At 42.4% G+C, this 21929-nt stretch overlaps 1 protein-coding gene across 1 annotated transcript in view; it reads left to right on the top strand.

The window, feature by feature from the left end:
* LOC131570955 (phospholipid-transporting ATPase ID-like) overlaps positions 1 to 21929 on the top strand; it is a 73695-nt gene that overhangs the window by 38214 nt on the left and 13552 nt on the right. The window contains exons 10-21 of the mRNA XM_058823409.1: positions 1058 to 1216; positions 1918 to 2006; positions 7026 to 7222; positions 8323 to 8531; positions 10714 to 10757; positions 12319 to 12484; positions 13265 to 13453; positions 14236 to 14351; positions 15751 to 15915; positions 17480 to 17591; positions 18642 to 18747; positions 19580 to 19727. Coding sequence (XP_058679392.1) covers positions 1058 to 1216; positions 1918 to 2006; positions 7026 to 7222; positions 8323 to 8531; positions 10714 to 10757; positions 12319 to 12484; positions 13265 to 13453; positions 14236 to 14351; positions 15751 to 15915; positions 17480 to 17591; positions 18642 to 18747; positions 19580 to 19727 — 1700 coding nt within the window. The remainder of the gene's footprint in view (positions 1 to 1057; positions 1217 to 1917; positions 2007 to 7025; positions 7223 to 8322; positions 8532 to 10713; positions 10758 to 12318; positions 12485 to 13264; positions 13454 to 14235; positions 14352 to 15750; positions 15916 to 17479; positions 17592 to 18641; positions 18748 to 19579; positions 19728 to 21929) is intronic.

The raw sequence follows: 21929 nt of genomic DNA, 5'->3' as shown, positions 1-21929 counted from the left end.
TGTGTGATGGTTAGTCTGCCCTAGATTAGAGCTGCTTTTTTGATCATTTGCACAGTGTTTGATTTTAAATCTGTAGTGGTGAAGATGGTCATGACACTTAAAGCTGTACTTTTCTTCTGGACTCCTCTGGATTTTGTTTCCAGTCTCTTGAGCCTGGTGTGTAAATCTGGAAGCAGCTAGAAGAACTGTACTCTCTGCAAATGCTAGTATTTTAGTAGGTATTTATAGCCTGTGATGAAAATAACTGCTGTTTAAGTGAACAGACTGAACTCTTAGATTGCCTTTCAGTAAGGCATATTTGTATTTTCCAGTTCTCAATACATCCACAGGGCTCTGCTTTGAATCTTTAAATGTCAGGTGCAGTGATTGATTTAAATAGTCATTTTTATACTGAGGTATCTGAACACATTTTATTACAAGAAATAAATATAAAGCGTGGAAATAGATACTTCAATCACTTACAGTGTCTGCTCAGTGGTCAAAGAAGGTAATGGTATCTTTTAATGCACTCCTGGGACTTGAGTTATAAAACACATGAAATTAAAAATCAGTGAACAAAGACACCTCAGTTAATTACTCTTCTCTAGCCTTTAGGCTATGATTCTATTTGCTTGGGCTCCTGCAGTTGGGGGGAAAATGAAATAGGAAAAAAGGTGATGTCAGCACTTTTAGCTAAAGTTATCCAGTGACATCCTACCACTATGAACTTGCTATGAATGGATTAAAAGTATGTTGCTGGTTCAACATTTCTTCTCCACCCATATAGAAGCTGTGGAAACTTTGTTTTGTGCTCTACCAATAAAAAATTGCTGTGTTCAAAGAATTGGATAAATGCAGGTTCACTGTGGTCCCTTCAATTATGAGATGAATATGGGGAAGAAGCAACATCTCAGAACATCAGAGATGTTGTAAGATATAGAATGGGAATGACAGGGTTAGGAGTCAGCTGTAACTAGAGTGTGAAATATTGTCTCTCTGAGGAGCAGCTGGGAATGCAGTATTGATGACATCTTTTTGGACCAAGATTTCCATTTTTGCTTTTACATTCTTTTTACAGGAGAAATCAGATGTGAGGCGCCAAACAACAAACTGGATAAATTCACAGGAACTCTTACTCTTCGGGGAGAGAAATATGCCCTGGACAATGAGAAGATGCTGCTGAGGGGCTGTACTATCAGGAACACAGAGTGGTGCTTTGGGCTCGTTATTTATGCTGGTAGGTAAAAAACTGACATGCTGATTGCAGAGCCCAGCAGCAGTGAGGTGGGGATACATCACACCCAGCATGCACAAAGGAAGCAAGTATTTATGTTTCTACCAGGTACAACAAGAAAAAACTTGCTTGTTTCAGAAATCCACTCAACAAAGTACATAAGGGGAGTTTTGATCGATGACCAAGAAAGACTGTAACAATTAACTTTGGTTAAGAATTCTCTCAAGTGTATTGAAATAAACACTCTGTATCATTTCTGTATGATTTTCATCCACATTGGAATATCAGGGTCATCAATAATATTATTGATTAGATAGATGCTTTTCATGAGCCTAGTCCTTCTATTGTTTCTATACTCTAGACATGTGAAAAAATGCATAATATGTCACCAATAACATAGCAATACCAAACATGCTGGGAAAAGTGATTAAACACGAAAAGAAGGGTTGAATGTTAAGAGAAAAGAGTTGAGTCAAAGTCCAGATTTAGTGGTTTTATGTCACTCTCTCCATATAATCTCAGACCAAATGATTTAAACTGTTTCTGCCCAAGTTTCCCACTAGCATTCTTAAACTGTGTGTACCTGACTTCATGAGAGCTGTGATGGTTATTTATGCTGAAAAGCACAGCGGGGCCTCAGAGGGAATCAGCTTTAGAACAGCTAAGCTTTATTACTAAAATTAACAAGTGTGCTTCATCTCCAGGGCCAGACACCAAACTGATGCAGAACAGCGGAAAAACAACTTTTAAGCGAACAAGCATCGATCGGCTCATGAATGTCCTTGTGCTGGTGGTAAGTCTGATTAATGTGTCTTCCTTTCTTCAGATGTGTTCATCATTTCCAGATGCTCCACCTCTCTGTCCACACAAATGGGGGGATATGAGAAGTGACTAATGATAAAAAGAAAAAGTACATCATAATTTATTAGCAGCCGGAGCTCTGCAGTGCCTCTGCCAGCCCATCTTGCAAAGCAAGGCCATTACATTGACAGAATTAAGGACTTTTCTTCTGAACTTGTCATTTACTCTGCTCTCCCTTTTCCCCCCTGCATTTTTGCATGAGAAATATTTTGAAGCCTACAAAGCCCTTTTTTCCTTCTAGTAATTTTGTCATTTTCTATTTAAATAAACATTAGCAGTTCTCTCTCTTCCTCCCGATTTCTTGGCATCTCTGATGATATCTGCATAGGACTTGGTAATTGAGTTTGCTAATTTGCATGATGCCAGCCCCTGACTTAACACGTTAGGGTAAATTATTAGACATGGTCTCATTAATGCTCAGAAGCTGGTGTTTTAAGCAGCAGGGAAGTTTGAGAACACTAATCTTACATAGCAGGCACTGTTCTCAGACTGGAAAACAGATTGAATTTGAGGGTTAAGCTCATCAGTGGTTTTAACAAATGGCAAATACTTCCAGGCAGAAATAGTGATAGTCTTCTTCCACAGACTTTCTCAAGATTTTACTGCTTGAGTTCAAAGCCACTCAGGGAAGGAAGACATACACTCTGACACTACTTTAATCAATGTTGCTTGAAGAAAAGGGCTTTTCACTTCAGATTTTATTTCCCCTTGAGTGCAAATTTGTCATGCTTTCCTATGCATGTTGCACCACCTTCACTTTATGACACTGGGAAGGTTTGGTGGTCAGTGCTCACTGTTCCTGCTTCTTCCCTGCTACCCTTGCTCTCCAGATCACCCTAGCAGCCAGATGGGACAGGATCCATTCCCAGGCACTGGAACAAGCCCTGGAGGAGGCATCCAGCAGAAGTCTGTGCATTACAGCAAGGCTGTCCTGAGCTCTCCCTGCCCTCTCTGGCTTCATGCCTCCTCAGCACAGGAGCTTAGAGCACAAACATCTCCAGGGTGACACCACCCTCCAACCTCCACATTTCATCTCAGCCTCTGTATTCCTGGTTTTTTTCTTTGGATCCCAAAAGTCCTTTAGGTGAGCCTAGGGATGCCCAGCAGTGCCACAGCACAGAGAGCCACTCCAGGGTTAACTTCAATTCTTCTTGAGGCCTTGCTCTCAGTGTGCAGTAAGGACATGCCCTTAATTTTAATAATCTTGCACCAATCTCTACCACAGGAAAGTCTTGGTTTATCAAGCTTAGTTATCATCAGCTTGTCTCCCTCAGTGTTTTTCTTCCCTTTCTCCTCTTAAGTGGATAGCAAAACCAAACCAAGTTTGGGCCTCTTACACTCAAAATTTTTCAAGCATTTGAAGAATTTCACATTTTGTTAGGTGTTCTGATATGTTCTGGAGAGGAGAATGGGCTGTGGAGGGATCCACAGGGCACAGAAACAGAGCAGAGGAAAACTGAACTGGGAATCTAGAATTTAATGTTCAATTAGGATTTGCTGAATCTCCTTTCACAAGCCAAGGGTCCCACCCAGGACTTTCAATCTGTTTGGCCTCTCTTTATAAAAACAAATGAGATGAATTTACCTCCTGGCTCTGTTTTAAAAAAAAACTGAGCAAGTTGCAGCCGATTGCATCAGCCTCTGCCTGAGTTCTCGGGCGCTGGAGGAGCCAAGGGTGTGTTTGTCTCCTTTACACATTTTTAAGGAACCTAAAATTTTGGTGTCTAAGTAAAGCTCTGTCATACATTAAACACCAGACTCTTTGCACACCTAAGGGGATGTGGGCACTGGGTTTTTCCAGCTCACTGGGTGGTCGAAGGTTACAGAGTGTGGCCATAAAAACAGGCAGTATATTGTGGTCATAAAAACAGGCAGTATATTGTGCTCTTGAGTTGGAGAATACAAAGCAGCCACGTCTGACTATAAATAGGTAATTTAAATGTAGTGAAGCTTACTCCACGTTAACACTGGCAAAGTTATTTTGTGTTTGTTTGCCCGTCAAACTTCTGGGCACAAAGCAGTGTTTAAGCAGGTTCGCCAAGGGAGTGCCTGTTAAATGTTGCCCTGGTCTGCCCCAACAAGGGTTAATCAGAAGCAAACCTTCCCAGATGGCAGTCATAGCTGTTCTGTCACATTTGGAGGTGTTTCTCATCGATCTGAGAGAGAAGTTAATGTTCCTCCACTGGGGATGCACTTGCCAGCTCCAGAAATGCTTTTTTCTCCAAAAGCTGCTTTTCAGCAGGCTAGGGGGAGCAAATTTTCAGAGAAAGACCGCTTAAACAACTGTCTGCTTCAAACCCTAGAGCAGAACTCAAAGTACCAATCAAGAAACTGAAACTGTTTTAATTCACAGTCCAACAGTCAACGTTTGTCTTGAAGTCAAAAGTCACTTCCTCTTTACAAAACCCTTACCAAGAGGATCTTCAGCAGTCAGTGCATGGGCAGTAACCAAGGAGGGATGATGCTCATGCTGGAAAGCTCCATGACCTTGCACAAGCAATGATTTTTTATGTTGTTCTCTTCGGGGCTGTGGTTGCAATTGCAGCACCCTGCACAGAGTTGTTTCATGCACAGAAATTAATCTCGATGGCTGCTTTTAATGGCTTGGTCCTTTCCCTTTGTTTCAGATCAAACAGAATGTTAGTGAGCCTTGTGCAAGCACAAGTGTTGCACAGGAGTGGAGTTGTGAGAGTATTGGCATGCCCAGTGCATTGAAAACAAAATGTGCATAAATCAAATGCAGCTGTAGGCAAGAGCTGCTGTGGTATTGAATCAGAGTGGTTTGAGTTGGAAAGGACCTTAAAGATCATCTTGTTCCAGCACCCCAACCATGGGCAGGGACACCTTGGGAAAGTTCAGCTCCTGTCTTGCCACACATATATTTCTGTTGCTGAATCACACATTGAAATTCCTACAGGGACTGTGATATTCTGCAAATGGATAATTTTTAACCTCTGGGGCAGGGAGGTGGGTCATGCCTCTCAAATACCCTTAAATCCTTATAATTACAATAGCACTGATTGAAGTATGTTTTAATTTCTGGTTCACAGAGGTTTAAAAACACTGCACCACATTCCTTACCAGCAAGCAATATTGTCTCCATTTCACAAGCTGAGCAATTTATTTGGCTTCGCATAATTAAATGGAAAAGCTACTGCTCATGTGTGAAATAAATGTGTCCCCTGAAACTCAGTCTGCCACCTTTTCTCACTGCAGTTCCCTTTTGTGGCTTTTTTGATATTAATACTTGAGTTGATCAGGCATGAACTTCTCACCAAGTGATTCATATTGCTCCAAAGAAGTATCTTTCTTCCTCCCACAGATTAACTCAGCAGTACAAATATTAGCTTTACCATCAATGTTTCTATGTTTGTCCCTCAATTACTGTTTTTTAGAAAGGTTGATTACTGTTTTAATGTGATTGTTGCTGTGTGGCCTTTACATAATGGTCCAACTTACTGATATTTCCTCCCTAATGATTATCCTTGCAAAAGATGGTTTTTAATTGCTCTTTTGTGCAGCCTGTTGACTCCATATCTTCACTTTTTTATTATTATATTGGTTGTTTTATGTCAAACGTTTGGAAAAGACCGTTCCAAAAGAATTATTTTCTCATCATTTGTTCAGGAAGGATGACAAGTTAACTGCAGTTTATATCCCCCACCATCACCATTTCTACCGTACAAATACTGTAATTATATTAGCAGGATTCCAAGATGGTGGGTCTTCCCAGTTTTTAAAGCATTGTTAAAAACTAACTTTGCTAAAGGTTAAAACCTATCCTCTAAGCTTCCATCTTTGAATGAAATGGACTTGCTGCATTGAAAATGCTATTAGCAGGTAGAACCACACAGTGCTTTGTGTCAGTGGACATAATCTTCCTCTTTCATCTCCCATAGGGCAGATAAATCCTTCTTCTTCCTTTCTTCTTTGTCTTGGAAGGCTGTCTGTTAACACATTTGCTTTTCACACACCTGTTTATGACTTTATTTTTGTCTTTTCTCAATTCTTTATTACTGTTGGATATTCACACTTCTGTAATTCCTTGCAGTTTGTATTAATTTCTGTTAAATTTATTTCTTCCTGTTCTGTCTTCATTTTCCAAATAAATGTCTTTTTTAATCAAAAGTCTTGTCTTTTTTAATCAAAATTGCTTTATGATCTATGTAATGTTTTTGTGTCTGTTAAATAGTGTTCCTGAGCAAGCCCAAATTTTCAGTAAGGTTTTCCAATTTGAAATTCACTTCCCAATTGCTGTTGCCCTGGTTACTTTAGGCTTCAGGAAACAGGCTTCTCTAAAGCCCAAGGATATGCATCACTGGTTGGTATTGCTTTTTGTTTGCTCAAAGGAAATGTAATCAAATTGTGAGGGCAAATGCTGAGGCAACCATTAGCTTTGAGAAAGCAATTAACTCTCCTCTAACCATCAGAATAATATCCAGTGCTAAATTCCAGACTGTATGCTGCTGGATTATCCTTAGTGTTCTTTCAGAAATTGTGAGGAAGACTGTTAGACATCTGGCAAATGGCCAAGTAAAGTCCTTCAGGCAGTTTGTATTCCCAAGTGTGCAGCCAGATGCTTGAGGACCCTCATTTCAGTTCTCCTCTAATGAGATTTGCCATACAGCAGGCTGCTGTAACCACTCTAGTTGAGATGTCTGCCTGGGATTTAAATCCCCAGCTGTTTGAGGACTTTTAATTCCAAGTTGCCAGACTCTGCACCATGTAGCTTTGTCCTTGAGGTAAAAGTATCATAAAAAGTATCATAATTTTTCCCTCTTCATCCCTAGGCACATTTTCCTATGATTCAGGCTGTCCAACCCTATTCCATTAAGGTCTTCTGATTAACCTGCGCATAATAAATTCCTTGTTTCTAAAACGCAATACATTTTGTTTGGTTTTGATTTGTTTGGTTTGTTTTTCGTTTTGTTTTTTTTTTTTTTTTTTCCAGATCTTTGCATTTTTAGCACTGATGTGTCTCATCCTAGCCATTGGCAATGGTATCTGGGAGCATGATAAGGGCTACTACTTCCAGGTCTATCTGCCTTGGGCAGAGGGCGTCAATTCTGCCTCCTACTCTGGCTTCCTCATGTTCTGGTCATACGTGATCATTCTAAACACAGTGGTACCCATTTCACTCTACGTCAGGTACGTGCTCTCACTTTTGATCTTAGGAGAGATTTAGCTTTTGCCTTAACTGGGAGCAGCATTTTCCCTAAAACCTAGCACAGCCCCATCATGGATGCTCCTACACAACCACAGTGACGCTTTTCCTGTTTCTGCTGCCTTCAGAAGGTTTTGTCAGGGTTGCACTGGGGACAGCAGTGAGCCCTGGAAGAGGAAAGGATGATTTTGCAGTTAAAGGGGAGGTATAGGTGTGTAGGATGCTATAGGAGCAGGGCTGGAAGCCTGCCACCATTAGGATCTTGCTAACAGTGAATGAATGGCCTGTTCTTTGATGTGGCCTCAGAACTGTGTGAGGATTGCCAGGTGAGTAGGTGCAACCAGGTTCAAGTGCTTGGTGCTATATGAGCAGCTGAGAGTGTTCTCTCCTCCCAGACAATGCAGAGCTGTGTTGGTTATTGTGATAGACAAATAGGAGTGACAGGTAGGCAATGTGTCTGTGGTGCTCTCAAAACTTGGAGCTGGGGTAGAGACTGCAAAGCCCTGTTCAATTTATCATTGTAGCTACCTTCAGTGAGCTTTGCTACTGAGACTCTCTTCTGTGTTGGTAAACATGAGGAATGAATTCCATTCCTATCCAGTATATCACTCAGCAAAGTGAAAACTCATGTCATCTGCAAGCTGATGCCGCTCTTTTGGTTGTACTGAGGGCACAGTGGCTCTCTTGGTGTGGAGCTCTCTGTGGTTGGAGACATGGCTGTGCTCATCCTGTGCCACTGGGCTCAGCTCAGCCCACAGCTCTGCTGGAAACCACCTCCTGAAATGGCACTAACTGAAACCCCCTGCTCCTGCCTCTGTTCTCAGCCCAAGAACTGCTGAAACTTTTCAAGTACTTTTATAAAGTACTGCTTTATAATGGGTTTGCTGTAAACTTAGCAGATCATTTCAGTGGGACTTGCTTCAGCAAGTGGCCTTACCACAGGCCACCTATGGACTGATGAGTTCAACTGTCATTGCCTTCAAAGTTGTCTTCTAACTGCAATTCACAGTGGTGGTGCTGAAGATGAAGAGCTTGTCCCTTAAGCTAAGGAGTATTCCATCACCTTCTGTTTCTGTTTCATCAGTGTGGAGATTATACGCTTGGGTAACAGTTTCTACATCGACTGGGACCGTAAAATGTATTACCCTGCGAATGACACGCCAGCTCAGGCCCGAACCACCACACTCAATGAAGAGCTGGGACAGATCAAGTACATCTTCTCAGACAAAACAGGAACTCTCACCCAGAACATCATGTGTTTCAACAAGTGCTCCATCAATGGCAAATCCTATGGTATGTTTGTCTTACTCTCTGGGTTTTCCTCACTGTGTGCCTCTTCCTCCCCAGAGACTAAATCTGACATCCAGAGCAGAATGCCATGTAAGGAACTGCAGTGATCAAGTGTAAGGCTACCCATCAGGAGTATCTGGACAGCCTGATTGCATCATTTGCCATGTATTAATAATTGTTTCCTCTTTTTTCTCACTCTTTTATCTCCCTTTTTCTGCCCCATTACTGCCCCAACACTATTAGTTTCACCTCATTTGTCCCAGATTTACATCATCTGTACTCAAATTTGTTTTGGTTTTTTTTTTTCTGATATCACTAGTTAGGTAGTCACAGCTTTATTATGGTATTATTGGCATGGCTAGCCAGGTATTGCTAACCTTGCAAAAAAAAAAAAAAAAAAAAGCATTATAGATGTGTATATATATATGTGTGTGTACGTACATATGTATATATATACATATACATACATATATATACATATATATATGTATGTGTATATATAATATAACTCACATAACTCACTCCCTTCTAATCACTTATGAAATCAACCATGCCTCATAAGGCTCATCTGCAAATTTTGTCAATTTCTCACCCTGTCTCTCTCTGCAATTTCTCATGTGATGAGCAGTGATTTTCCTCATCCTTTTCAGATAGTTAGAGTAATCAATGACCTGGTCTTTGTCTTTACACTTGACATTCTTCAGCTACCAGAAGAAAGAAAAGTTTGTAGGAAGTTAGAAAAAATAGGAGACATGAGTTGTTAGCTGTGTTAGATCCTAGAAGTTATTGATTTAAAAGGCTTATTCATGCTATGGCCCCAGGCAGTTTTTTCATACTGCTCAAGAGGTGGTAGCACGTTATAAACTGCCTAATTGATTAACATCATTAGATGCTCCAGAGAAATTAGTCACTGCTTATTTGTATATGGATGCTTGCTTTGCCTGTGTCACACCTGCTGATGCACTAATGTGCCAGAAAGTTTGCATCTTTTCTCAGTGCTATCAGCTGAGCTAATAAAAGAAGATATTTCTTCCTATGAATCTGTGCATATTTGGAGACCACCTTATCTCAAACAGTGTTAGTAATAATACTGTGTTAACAGTGTTAACATTAATACTGCTAATGAGGAGTTTGAAATCTCTCCTATCAAGTGCCCTTAGTTGACTTTTCTGAAGTGCATGTCACCACTAACATAGATATAGGGTAAGGGTTCAAGAAATGAATGGGAAATACATGCAAAGAAGGCAAACAATCTATTGCCTGTAGTTTTCTAAATATTTAGCTTCTTCCTAACACAGTACTTCTCTGCTGCTCAGGGGATTCTGGAAAGCAATGCCAGAAAGGATGATTTAGTTCTGCTCTCCTCTGGAGGCTTAAGGGAAGGAGGTGCACAAAAGCCTCTTGGCTGTGGTTCCCAGGGAATGAGCTGATGCATGGATTCTCAGGAGAGGTGTTTACTGTGTGCCTTTTACACTCCTGGGGCCTTTATAAAGGCTCACCAGCACTACAATTGGCTTTGGTCACAGCTGAGGTTGCTGGTGCAAGCATGAGTCAATCATTCCTGTAACTCATTGCATTTTGATCTTATTTCAGTGAACTGCTGGGACTGGCTGGCCTTGGGACAGTCCAGACCTTCTTAGTGAAACTTTTCTCCAGGCAGAAGTTCTAGTAATGTTTCTTGGAGGTGACTTGTCTTCAATTCCTATGACCAGTTCAACCATTCAGGGAGAATCAACAGAGCAGCCTTGCTACCTAGATGTGGGAAAAATGAGCTTTGAAAACTCCTTCTGTATGGGTGTCCAGGGACTGCTGCAAATAGTAGGGTCCAGGAGCTGGATTTTGAAGGAGAAGGCACAAGAGAAATCATTCCCTGGAAGCACTTTAATTTCCTGTCTAGCACCAGAACCCCTGTTCTCTTTGTGTTCAGCTCAAGACAAGTCTTCTTTACTCAAAAGCCAGTCACTTTATGGTAACTGCCTTGTGTTTCAAGCATCTATCAGTCTCCAGATTTTGTCATGTCAACATGGAAACTGATTGTTATGCATCATCAGTCACCAGTGCCCATGTCAATGTACTGAAACTTTTAAAATAGATTCTAACTTAGAAACACTTTACTCAATTTTGTGGCTCAGAGACTGCACTTACCCGCAGTTTGTGGCTATAATTTCATCTTTCTTGCTTGCAGGTGATGTGTATGATATGTCTGGGCAAAGGATAGAAATAAATGAGGTAAGTGCTCAAGTGCTATCAGGATCTGTGCTTTCAATGGACTTGGATAAGTACCGGTGGGCAGAACCCTGCAAAGGTTATGTTTTTGACCCTGCAAGAGTTGATGCTCTTGATGCTCAAACAGAGATGTGTGTTCCTCTGGATGTCAGAGAATTCCCAGAGTTAAGTTCCTTTCCAGTAAGCCTGGGTTTAACCTCCAGATTGGGAACAGCCCACTGTCCCCTCTGCTACACCTGACATCCTGGTGCATGCACAGCTTCTCTTGAACACTTCACTAGTGATGTTTGTTGCAAACTTGGACATTGGTGAATTTTATTAACCTCATCAACTAATTGAAGCTTTAGTGAGGAATTAGTGAGTGCAGTTCACACCAATAGTGAGGTCACTGCCAAATTCCTCTGATGTCTGGACTTCAGAAAGTGTGAAAATGTATCATTTTTACATTTATCTTTAGCCTCTGCTTGCAGGCACAAATGCACACATCTTCATTTCTAAAATGTCTGAAAGTGCATGCAGAAATCCAAATAACAAACAGCAAGATGATGATGAAAATCCCACTCCTCATTCTGATGATTCATTTCCAATCCATTTAGAACTTAAATTGCTCACTGAAACAGACTGTTTGTGCTGAGCACTGTGCCTGCAGCCTGCCCTCTCTCTGTCAGCCTTGCTTGGTGACACACACTGGACCCCTGCCAGCTGTCCACCCCACCCTGCTGCTGGTGACACTCTCTGGAGCAGAGTCCTGCTGCCCACACGCCCACAGTGCTGCTGTGCCTGGACCTTGCTGCACAGAGCAGCGTGGGAGGGGTCGATCTGTCTGTGCTCTTGGGCTGAGTGCTAAATGTCAGCGTGCAGAGGTCAAAAGGATGATTCCCATCCTGGAAACTCTGAGCTCATCAGGGATGGGGTGGGAGTCAGAATTGTCCAAGGCAGGCTTGGCAGTCCATTACTCCATGACACATCATGTGGTAAGCTTCTGGACATTTCTCCAGTGTGTTCCACTCTTCCTGGGGCTCCTTGTTTTTTGACAAAATGGGTAGTGCCTGTGGAGTTTAACCTTTACTTCACCTGTCTGTCCTATTTTTTTCCATATCAGAATTATTTTCTGGCTTTGGGAGAACATGGTGAATAAGACAGACTTTTGAATTGTTTTAAGCTGGGCTCCTGCACTCCACTATCACAGGCAGCTTTTGACATCATGAGCACAATGCTTCCAAGCAGGCATGTGTTGAAGGCCGGCACTTCTTTGCTGTAGGTATCCACTGGCAGGGCTCCTGTTGGAGCATTAGCTGCTGCTCAGAGAGGCAGTTTAGCTAGTTGGTTCTTGGCATAAGTGCTGCTCTGAAAGGCACATCTAGTGCCTGTTCTGTCCTATGATTAAATACCTTTCCTGACCTCCCACTTCCTTAAATCTACAAATCTCTGCCACGAGCAGCCAGGCATAGGCAGGATGGGGCCCTTCGTAAATATGAGGAGGAGACTGGGGCAGTGCTGGGCAGGAATTGGTGTACAGCCCTGTGAGAGCTCAACAAATAATACCAAGCCATGTTTTTTTCAGAACACACAGAAGGTTGACTTCTCCTACAACCCTTTAGCTGACCCAAAGTTTGCCTTCTATGACCGCAGCCTGGTTGAAGCTGTGAGACTGAATGATGTCCCGACTCACAGGTTCTTCCGGCTGCTCTCCCTTTGCCACACGGTGATGCCAGAGGAGAAGAAGGAAGGTGAGGACTGCTGAGGGCACTGGAACGAGTGGTTATGTTCACTTGCACCACAGCATGTCTTCTCTCCACAGAAGCTGTTATTGGTCCTTTTGGCTCCCTGGTGATTTTCTGTAGTTTATGGCTACACATAAATCAGTGTGTTTGGAGATGCCACACGGGAAGAGAAAGGATCAGGGCCTCCATTCCCTGTGTGTTCCTGTGGTGGAGCTGACACTACTGCAAACACCACATCTCTGGAGTGTGGAAATTGCAGGTGCCACAGCTTCCCCGAGGTGGCAGAGGCTTGCCCTGCTCTCTCTACTCTGCTCCTAGCCCCAGAAAGCAAAGAACATTGAGTATCTATCCACTGGAGATTCATTAGCTCCTCTCACCCAGTATTCCCACAGCTACTAGGTCAGGATGACAGGATGAAAGCCATGCTTTAAAGGCTAGAATTAATTTACAGGTATGAAGTGAAAATACTGATCAGAAAAATACATGCAGATCTGACTAGAAGGGGCTAAACCCAAGGAACTTGTCCTGTCAGTGAGATGTTAGATGTGAAAGAAGTGATTAAAATCCCCAAAAGAATCCAGGGGGCCTCTTGCCCTGTCCTGGAGGATGGGTTGGTGGGACATGATGGAAATGTGTGGACATAAGGTGCTTTTTAGTGCTGCACCTCTGTGGATAGACCGAAAAGGAAAGGGATAGCTGCTATATTATATCTTGGATGCTGTATTTTTTCTTTTTTTAGCCCAGAAATAAGTCAAAAACATTACATTTTTTTTTCTTGCATATCAGGTAACTTGGTGTATCAAGCACAATCTCCTGATGAGGGAGCCCTAGTCACTGCTGCCAGAAACTTTGGATTTGTGTTCCGGGCTCGCACACCAGAGACCATCACTGTTGTGGAAATGGGAGAAACAAAAGTCTACAAACTTCTGGCTATTCTTGATTTCAACAATGTTCGCAAGCGAATGTCTGTGATTGGTATGTTCCCTTTGCTCCTTTCTTTCCTTCCTGACTTTTTAGGTTCTGGAGCTGTCCCTCGTTCTGCTATGATGCAGAATTTTTCTAGGAGACCTCCTTTGCAATGTGATCTGCATAACATTTGTTTCTGCAGATTTGAGATAGGCTGCTTTGACTTTATAATTACACAGCAACAGTGCCAGAAAAATACTTAAAGGAGGCAGGTGGAATAAATCGCAGCATCTGGACCAGAGTGATGCAAGCCACTTAATTTTTCATATATCTTGCTGCCCTCATTACAATGCAGGAAAGGCCTTTCTTCTAATCAGCTTTTAAATTTTCAGTGAAATTTGAGGAAGTAGGACAGGAGAAAGCAAGAACAAACTGAGAAAACAGTTTTTTCCCAATAAACAAATTTCCAATTTCTCCCAAACAAAAAATGGAGAAATTATCCAAGAAAGTTTTTGCAGCCTTTATTAACACTCCAACGTTCTCTGATATTTCAGGAGTATTGTAATTGTAGTTACAGTTTACTGGTAGGAAAATAGGAGAAGTAGGACTACTTCCCTAAAAACAAGCTGTTCTTCACTTTTTAGTGAAGTTCTGCCTGTAGAGACAATGTAGAGTCTGCTCAGACCTGCACTCTCTTTTCTAAGCAGAGCTTGTCTTGATTCATGGGAGTTTGCCAAAACTTGGGGAAGTTCAGACACCTGTAGAAACTGTTCTTGGTTTTGATGGAAGGGCTTTGTACTGCAAAAGACTCAGTCTGGGATTTGTAGCATTTCTTCTCTTCTTCCTCACAGTGCGGAGTCCAGAAGGTGACCTGACTTTGTACTGCAAGGGGGCTGACACCATTCTTTATGAGCTGCTTCATCCATCCTGCAACTCTCTCAAAGAGGAGACCACAGAACACCTGAATGTAAGAGCTTCCTTCTCAACAACATCTCTGCATTTGATGTTTTCCTTTTCTCCAGCATACTTTGTCTTCAGGAAAAAAAACCCCAGATTTTAGAAACAGCACTTAAGCACCAATTTTAAGTTATGGAATAGAGAAACAAATTAGTTTCTATGGCTTTAGGTCTCAAATTAGTTGCCTAGGCATGAGAACCTGGTGCCGTGTGAACTGCTCTGAGCAGATAGAGGGAGGTGATTCTGTCCTTCTGCTCTGCTCTTGTGAGACCTCTCCTGGAACACTGTCCAGCTCTGGGATCCTCAGCATAGGAAGGACATGGACCTGTTGGAGTGAGTCTATCAGTATGAAGATGATCAGAGGGCTGGAGCACATCTCCTGTAGCTGGGAGATTTAGGTTTTTTCAGCCTGGAGAAGAGAAGGCTCTAGGGAGACCTTATAACACTTTGCAGTACCTGAAGGGGCTACAAGAGTGCTGGAGAGGGACTTTTTACAAGGCATGTAGTCATAAAAGAAGGGTTAATGGCTTTAAACTGAAAGATGGAAGATTTAGATTTATTAGGAAGAATTTCTTTATTGTGAGGGTGATGAGACACTGGAACAGGTTGTCCAGAGAAGCTGTGGATTTTTCATCCCTGGAAAGTGTTCAAGGTTGAGTTGGATGGGGCTCTGAGCAACCTGCTCTCCTGGAAAGTGTCCTTGCCCATGGCAGTGGGATTGGAATGAGATTAAGGTCCCTGCCAACCCAAGATATTCTATCATTCCATGATTCTGTAATACGGACAAAGATGGTAAATCCAATGCATGACATTTAGAAGACCTGTGACTTGTTTCTGATGCACCTTTACTTCAAGCCTGGAGAAAAACCTCCCAAAGATGCATTTCACAAATGCACCTGTGATGTTCCATCAAACACTGAGCTCCATGCTGTCCATCAAAATCACAGTTATAAGGGCTTGCTGAGATGCCATGACTAGCTATGCTCCTGCAGTACATTTCATCCAGAATTCATACCCAAAAAATGTTGAACCCCCGTCCAAAATTTGAGGCTGTGTTCAGTGTTTATTTAGGTCTCACTGTTTTGAACCTCTTGTTGAGAAATACAAACCTGAGAAACAAATGCTTGGTTAGTGTAAAGATTTAGAGCCAGAAAGTATAAAAGCCCTTTTGAGATTGTTGGTTATTTTTTTTTCCATAAGGACAACAGATGGTAATGATAAAGTGGTCTTGAATTGCTATTTAAAAATACCCCAACATTTGTGGCCTAAGGTGTCATTTTTTCACCTTTCCTCTGCCAACTTTACCAAGATGCTTTTACCGGTCCGATTTCTGAAGATCCTTTGTAAGCCCAGATGACCAGACTGTTCTTCTTGGACCTGGGATCCTCTGTCTCACCACTGTCTTGCAGGAGTTTGCTGGGGAAGGCCTGAGGACACTCGTGGTGGCCTATAAGAGCTTGGAGGAAGACTACTTCCAGGGTTGGATCAGGCGTCACCATGAAGCAAGCACTGCCTTGGAGGGACGGGAAGACAAACTGTCAGAGCTGTATGAGGAGATTGAAAAAGACCTAATGGTTGGTAATTCAGGGAATCTGGGCCAGGCTCTGAGGGAGGCAGCGAGGGTGGTGGTTTGTCAATAAACAGCTCAGAATGACTTTGGTAAACACTGCTCTGCAAACAGCTCTGCAAAGTGGGCTGTGTGACAGGAGCAGGTCAGAACACCATAGCCCTGGGTGTTCACTGGCACCTCCTTCAGGAGCCCACAACTGGGGTGTCAGCCACCAGTTCAGGGGAATGGTTTTATTTTAACTCACGTGGGTGTCAGAGTAGCTTTCTCGTGATGAAGTGACATACCAGAGCCTGCAGGAGATGACGCGGACACAAATATTTCATAGCCATCCTTTGTATGTGTATATGGCTGATCTATTTATTTTCCAGCCTTTGAAATGGCAGGCAGTGAATAATTTCCAGTGCCCACGAGAGTGCCTCCTTTGTTCTTCCAGCCCTGGGCAGGATGGGTAGATGATATCCATGAGCATGTTTATGTCAACTTGAAATTGAGCTAAACTGTGATCTTTGGGTCATTCTTCTCTCCCCAAGTGTTGTTACAGTTTTTAAATGCCCTGGGGGACTTGCCTGTGTTTTAGAGCCATGAATAATGAATGAAAAGCATGTGTGTGATCTGAAGAGAAGCAGTCTAGGTTTTGTACTTGTGGCAGTGCTTTCTTGAAACCCCGGAAATCCTAGCAGACACCTTTGCTCCTTCTATTAGCTGTATGCCAGAATGCCAGCAGTGCTCAGGGAAGAAGCAAGTGTGAGCTAGGGAAAGGCTGGCCTTTGGAAGTTCCATGGTCTCTCTAGCTGGATCAGAACTACTGTAAAACAGGGATTGTAGAGTTTTGAGGACTCTGTAGAGAAGTTCCCTCAGAGCTGTAACTTACATTGATAACCCTCATAGCTGATCTGTGGTGGACATCTCAGGGTGCTGAAAGGGATCCCAGGCTTAAATTCCCAACCTCTGAATTGAGTCTCCAAGCAGCAGGAGGTTAGTGGCAGCAGTGAAACCTCCGTGTCTCTTTGACGACAGGTTAAAGCCACCAAATACCTTCACACAGCAGAAAAAAGCAGTAACTTCAAAATAATGAAGGTTTGTGTCCTGAGCAGTCTGTGGTGTAGCTGTGTGACAGTGTGGACCAGGGGTAGGCACAGGTCTGTTAAGGGCTGGAGAAGATGTTTAGCAGCCATGTGACATCTGCAGTACAGCACAGCTGGGATCAAGTTCCACACCAGAGGAGGTTTGGGGACACTCTTGGATCCAGAGTGTCTTTGTCCCTCTATTAAATCTCTATCTGCTGTGAAGGGAACACATGGAGCAACACAGGCCTGTAGCTCTGCAAACATTCTTGCAAATAATTTCATGCACGTGCATAATCCATTGGAGCCTGGGGAGATTAGAGCCTAGAACATCTGCAGGATCAGGGCTGTACTCTGTACAGTAAATTTGCTGAGGAAGAATGACAATCAGTACAACCTTATTTCTGGGTATTTCATTTGTGTTAGCTTAAATAATTAGGTTTAATCCTTCCTCCTTTGGTAGCAGTGGGAGGACTTAACCAGCTCCCTACCATTTCTGTTAAGCTGCTAGGTGCCACAGCCATAGAGGACAAGCTACAAGATGGGGTCCCACAGACAATTGAGACTCTTGCCAAAGCCAACATCAAGATATGGGTTCTCACTGGAGATAAGCAAGGTAAAGGCACTACAACTTTGGCTGCTTCTCTTCTCCTCCACTGGTGGGGTGGTTCTGCTAGGACCTGTGTTCTCATTCTGTGAAAACTGCACAGAAGACAAACTTTCACGGCTTTGCTTCATTGCCAGCTATGCAAAACTTCAGTTAACTGGAACTAGACCAGATGACTAGTTTGTGCCTGTCCTTAATTTCTGTCATGAGAGTGGAAGCAGGGTGAAGGCAGCGTCCTTTACCTTCGGAGAGGTGACAGTAAGCATCCCATAGTCCCTGACATAAGCTGTGGAAAGGTGTCACCGTCATCCAGTTGATCATTCAGGCGATGAAGAAGCTGGAAAAAACCTTGTCCTGCTTTCCAGAAACTTCAATGTTAAAGTGGATGTTGGGTGCATTTCAGCTTGTTTCTGGCTCTTATCATCCCAAATAGAAATGGAGAAAACATGGGCTTTTGGAGATGGAAAGAACAGCAAATAGACTCCAGTGAATTCTTTTGGAGATATAGCATTTTCACTGAAACCATGTTGCTTCAGGGAGGCCAAAAGTATTTGCAAATAATTTCATCCAAGACATGAGCATAGAATTTTTGAGAGAAATGAAATACTTAATTTTGTCATGTTCCAAATGCAATAGTTTTGCTATAAAATACCAAAATATATTTTCCAGAATTTTATGGGCAAAATGTCATATTCTTCTTCAGAGCTGTGGTTTGGTGCTTTTCTGGAAGCAGGGAGAGGGCAAGTTAAAAATCCTGAAAAAAAATTTGAATCAGCATGAAATGGTTTTTTTTGTTGTTGTTGCTCCAAATGTGTTGATCAAAGGGTATTTTAAGCTTTTTATTTTGGTGGAGTTATTTTTTTCCTGTGGTCTTGTGAAGTCAAATTTGCTGCTATATCCATCAAAGTGGCTCTCCTTGTTCTTTTACTGTTGACTCTGAAAGGCTTCAATCTCTTTTGGGTCAGAAAGAGAGCTTTTGTTATGTGAACAAAAAGGCCACAGAAATGGGTTAATTTGGGGCTGCTGAGATGGATTATCTTCCTGGTTTGCCTTTCCTAGAGACAGCAATGAATATTGGTTACTCCTGCAACTTGCTGAATGATGACATGGAAGAAGTTTTCATTGTTGAAGGTAGCACATCTGATGACGTACTGAATGAGCTGAGGTAAATGGCTGAAAAACAGTTTCAGTGCCGTGCACTAGCACTATTTGTGTTTTGTATCATTTCACCTTCTTTTTCCCTGTCAGCTTTCCTTGTTGCAGTTCATTCAGCTCTCCTTTAGATAAGGGAGAGCTGCCTCCCTGGAAGATCCAGAAGCTAAACACAATGTAGAAATCTCCTCTGAGAGTAAATGCTGAAGCTTCTTGATCCAAGAGCTTAAATTAAATAAAGGTTTATAACTCTAAAAGCAGAGTCAGATAGGGAATATCAACTGAAATTGACCAACAAGTGGTCCTGAGCTACAAAGGCTTTGGCTCCAGGTTTGGGCTATGCTGTTGCTGTACTGCTCTTGCCATTTATTCATATTTCTGTCCTTTGTCTAGGAATTTCTTTTGCCTGGATACTTTTTTGGCAGTATCTGAGAACTTACCTTCCTTCCTCACCTCCTCTGTAGACACAGGTTCTTAGGTAAAGGTGGAAAATGGGAAAGGTTCACAGTCTTTTTCTCTTGGAGTAGATGGCTGCCAGACAACATGCAGAGAAAACTGCATGTCTTTTGGGATACCATCCTTCATGGCACTCAGATGGTTTGTTTGACTTAAAATCAGCAGAAGTTTAGCAACACTTTGTTAGAGTTTCAGAGATGGGGATGATCTGTGCAGACAGCAGCAGCTAAACAATGCATAGTGTTGTAGGGATACAGCAAAAATTGGACTGAACTATCAAAGGGAAGCATTGATTTTTGTTTTCATAAAGTTCCTTTTACAAAACATAGGTATATATTTGCAAGGTTTTTGGATTTTCATTATTATCCTGGTTTCTTTTTTTTTTTAAGGAATGCAAGAAAAAAGATGAAACCAGACTCCTTTCTGGACAGTGATGAAATCAACATTCAGTTTGAAAAATCTTCGAAAAAGCAAATAATTATACCTGATGAGCAAGCAAATGGGGTGTACGGTCTGGTTATCACTGGCCACAGCCTGGTAAGGAAGGTTCAGAACCTTGCCAGGGATGAGTTCCCTGAAAAACTTACTGCAAGACATACTGAAAGTCTGAAAAATGCTTTAAAAATTGAACTCTAGAGGGCAAGGGGTTTTCCTCTCCTTTTTGAAGACTAGGTTCAGTGGTTATCTGAGGCATCAAAGGTGACAGACAATGTTTCAGAAGATGTTTCAGGAACAGAGAACAGTTGGCCGTGATCTTTGGTGAACAAGAGGGATAGAGCAGCTGGATCATATTTAATTTCTGGAAGCATACTAGAAAAATAACAAGGTTTGTGTTTGCAGCAAGAAGATAACATGAGACGTGGGTTTCAATGCCAAGGACATATTCTACTAAATATAGCTGAAAACAGATATGCTTAATTTATAGGATATAGATATTATGACTTTACTAATTAATTTATACTCTCTCCTGTGATCTTCCAAGTAAACTGAAGCAATACACTGTAGATGAAATTGTGACAGATTGAAGACTGCTTGGGAAGTGAAGGCCTCACTGTTGGTCTAAAACAACAGTTAGCTGTCATCTGCAGAGGGCTAAACCACCTCTATTTGGTGCTCAGTGTTCGCATGAACTGCTTACAAAGAGAGCAGGTAACACCAGACTGGGAGAGAGTACAAAAACATCTGAGTCAGGCATGATCTGGAAAGCATAGGGGGAAACTGAGTCAGTTGGGATTTCTGAGCCTGGAGAACACTGATCAGTCTTGGTAATACTCTTCAAAATTATAACAGGTAAACAAAGTAACGGAATTAAACTAAGATAAGAGAGTTCTGGGTGAAATGTCTTCCTGGTGAGAACAGCGAAACTCTGCAATAAATTATCTATATTAGGAAATTTTTTAGAACCAGTTAAAGGAAAGAAAAAACAACTTAGATCAATTCAAACCTGTCTGCGAGGAATATGTAATTTATGTCAGGTGTATTTATCTGTTGTATTTTACTGTCTCAAATCTCAGTGAAAGCAAATAGACATAGCAAATAGACATATTTAGAAAGTTCTGGGAGGTGCCACCCCCCCAGAAACAAAATGCTTCTGTTCCTTGTGGTTGCTACCTTCCTTAATGACAGCCCAGAAATTTTCACTCTCACCTCTACACCAGCCCAGGGAAAAAAAAAAATATCTCATCTTTCTCTACTTTTGCCTCATGTGCCATGTGTATAGACCCCAAACACTGTCAGACAGTGCCTAGGTTGCCTTTGTCCCTCTTTTACACTCACTTCTCCTTGAACTCCAGGGCCATAATCCTTGGATTCCCACTGCAAAGCAGACAAGGGGTCTGTCAGGTTTGGTCCATGTACATTGCATGGACATCAGCTGGAAGCCCCTTGCCTGTTCCTAATCCATTCCTTCAGCCTGCAGAGCAGCCCCTGAGCCTCTGGCAGTGATGTCAAAGCTTTCTTTATATTACTGGAAAAACACACACTGGCCTACACCCTGGCAAGGGGATATGTCCCACACAATCTGGGCTGTGTGGGAGCAGCCAGTCCACACAGCAGACACAATGAGTTACGCCAAGATTATGGCTTTCTCCTCATTGGGGACCACAAGGACAGTGCAGGCAAATCTAGATGTCATTTATTTATTTCTACAAGCTTGAACGATGGTGTGATACTGTTCCACACACAGCACCTGCTCAGTGCTCTGTCCCTGCCTGTAGAGGGGTGTGAGGGCAGTGCTGGGCTATGCACACATCTGGGGTTGCCTGAAGAAAGCAGTGAACAGAAAATTGTCAGCATCCCTAATGGCATCATCACGCCACTTTATTTGTATGCAGCTGCTCCATTAATATACAAAGTGGTATATTATACATATACAAAGTGGTAACATTTGGCTGGTGCTGTGCAGTGAGAATATTGAGGCAAAAGCCATCTCTGACTGCACTGACCAGCAGTACTCAGGCTGAACCACGAAAAGGTCTCCTGTGGATCAAGCCTGCTGCCATGACAGAGCAGAAAGGGGACACTGGTGACTCACAGCTCTCTGTTTCAAAAAGAAAGAATATATGGCCTGAGGACTGTCTCCCTTACACAGACAAGGCAGTGGGCCTGCTGTAATGGCTCTGAGCAGGAGTGAGCCTTGAAGATTCCTTCCGTACTTGTCTGCTAAAAAGAGACAACAAAGAACAGAGCCATAAAGCATGATCTGAAGGAAATTTGAAAAGCTCACACTGCTTCCTCCTC

Source organism: Ammospiza caudacuta, chromosome Z (genome assembly GCF_027887145.1).
Source record: "Ammospiza caudacuta isolate bAmmCau1 chromosome Z, bAmmCau1.pri, whole genome shotgun sequence".
Lineage (NCBI taxonomy): Eukaryota > Metazoa > Chordata > Aves > Passeriformes > Passerellidae > Ammospiza > Ammospiza caudacuta.
Note: the sequence above shows the minus strand (reverse complement) of the source record. Positions and strands in the feature narration are given on the sequence as shown.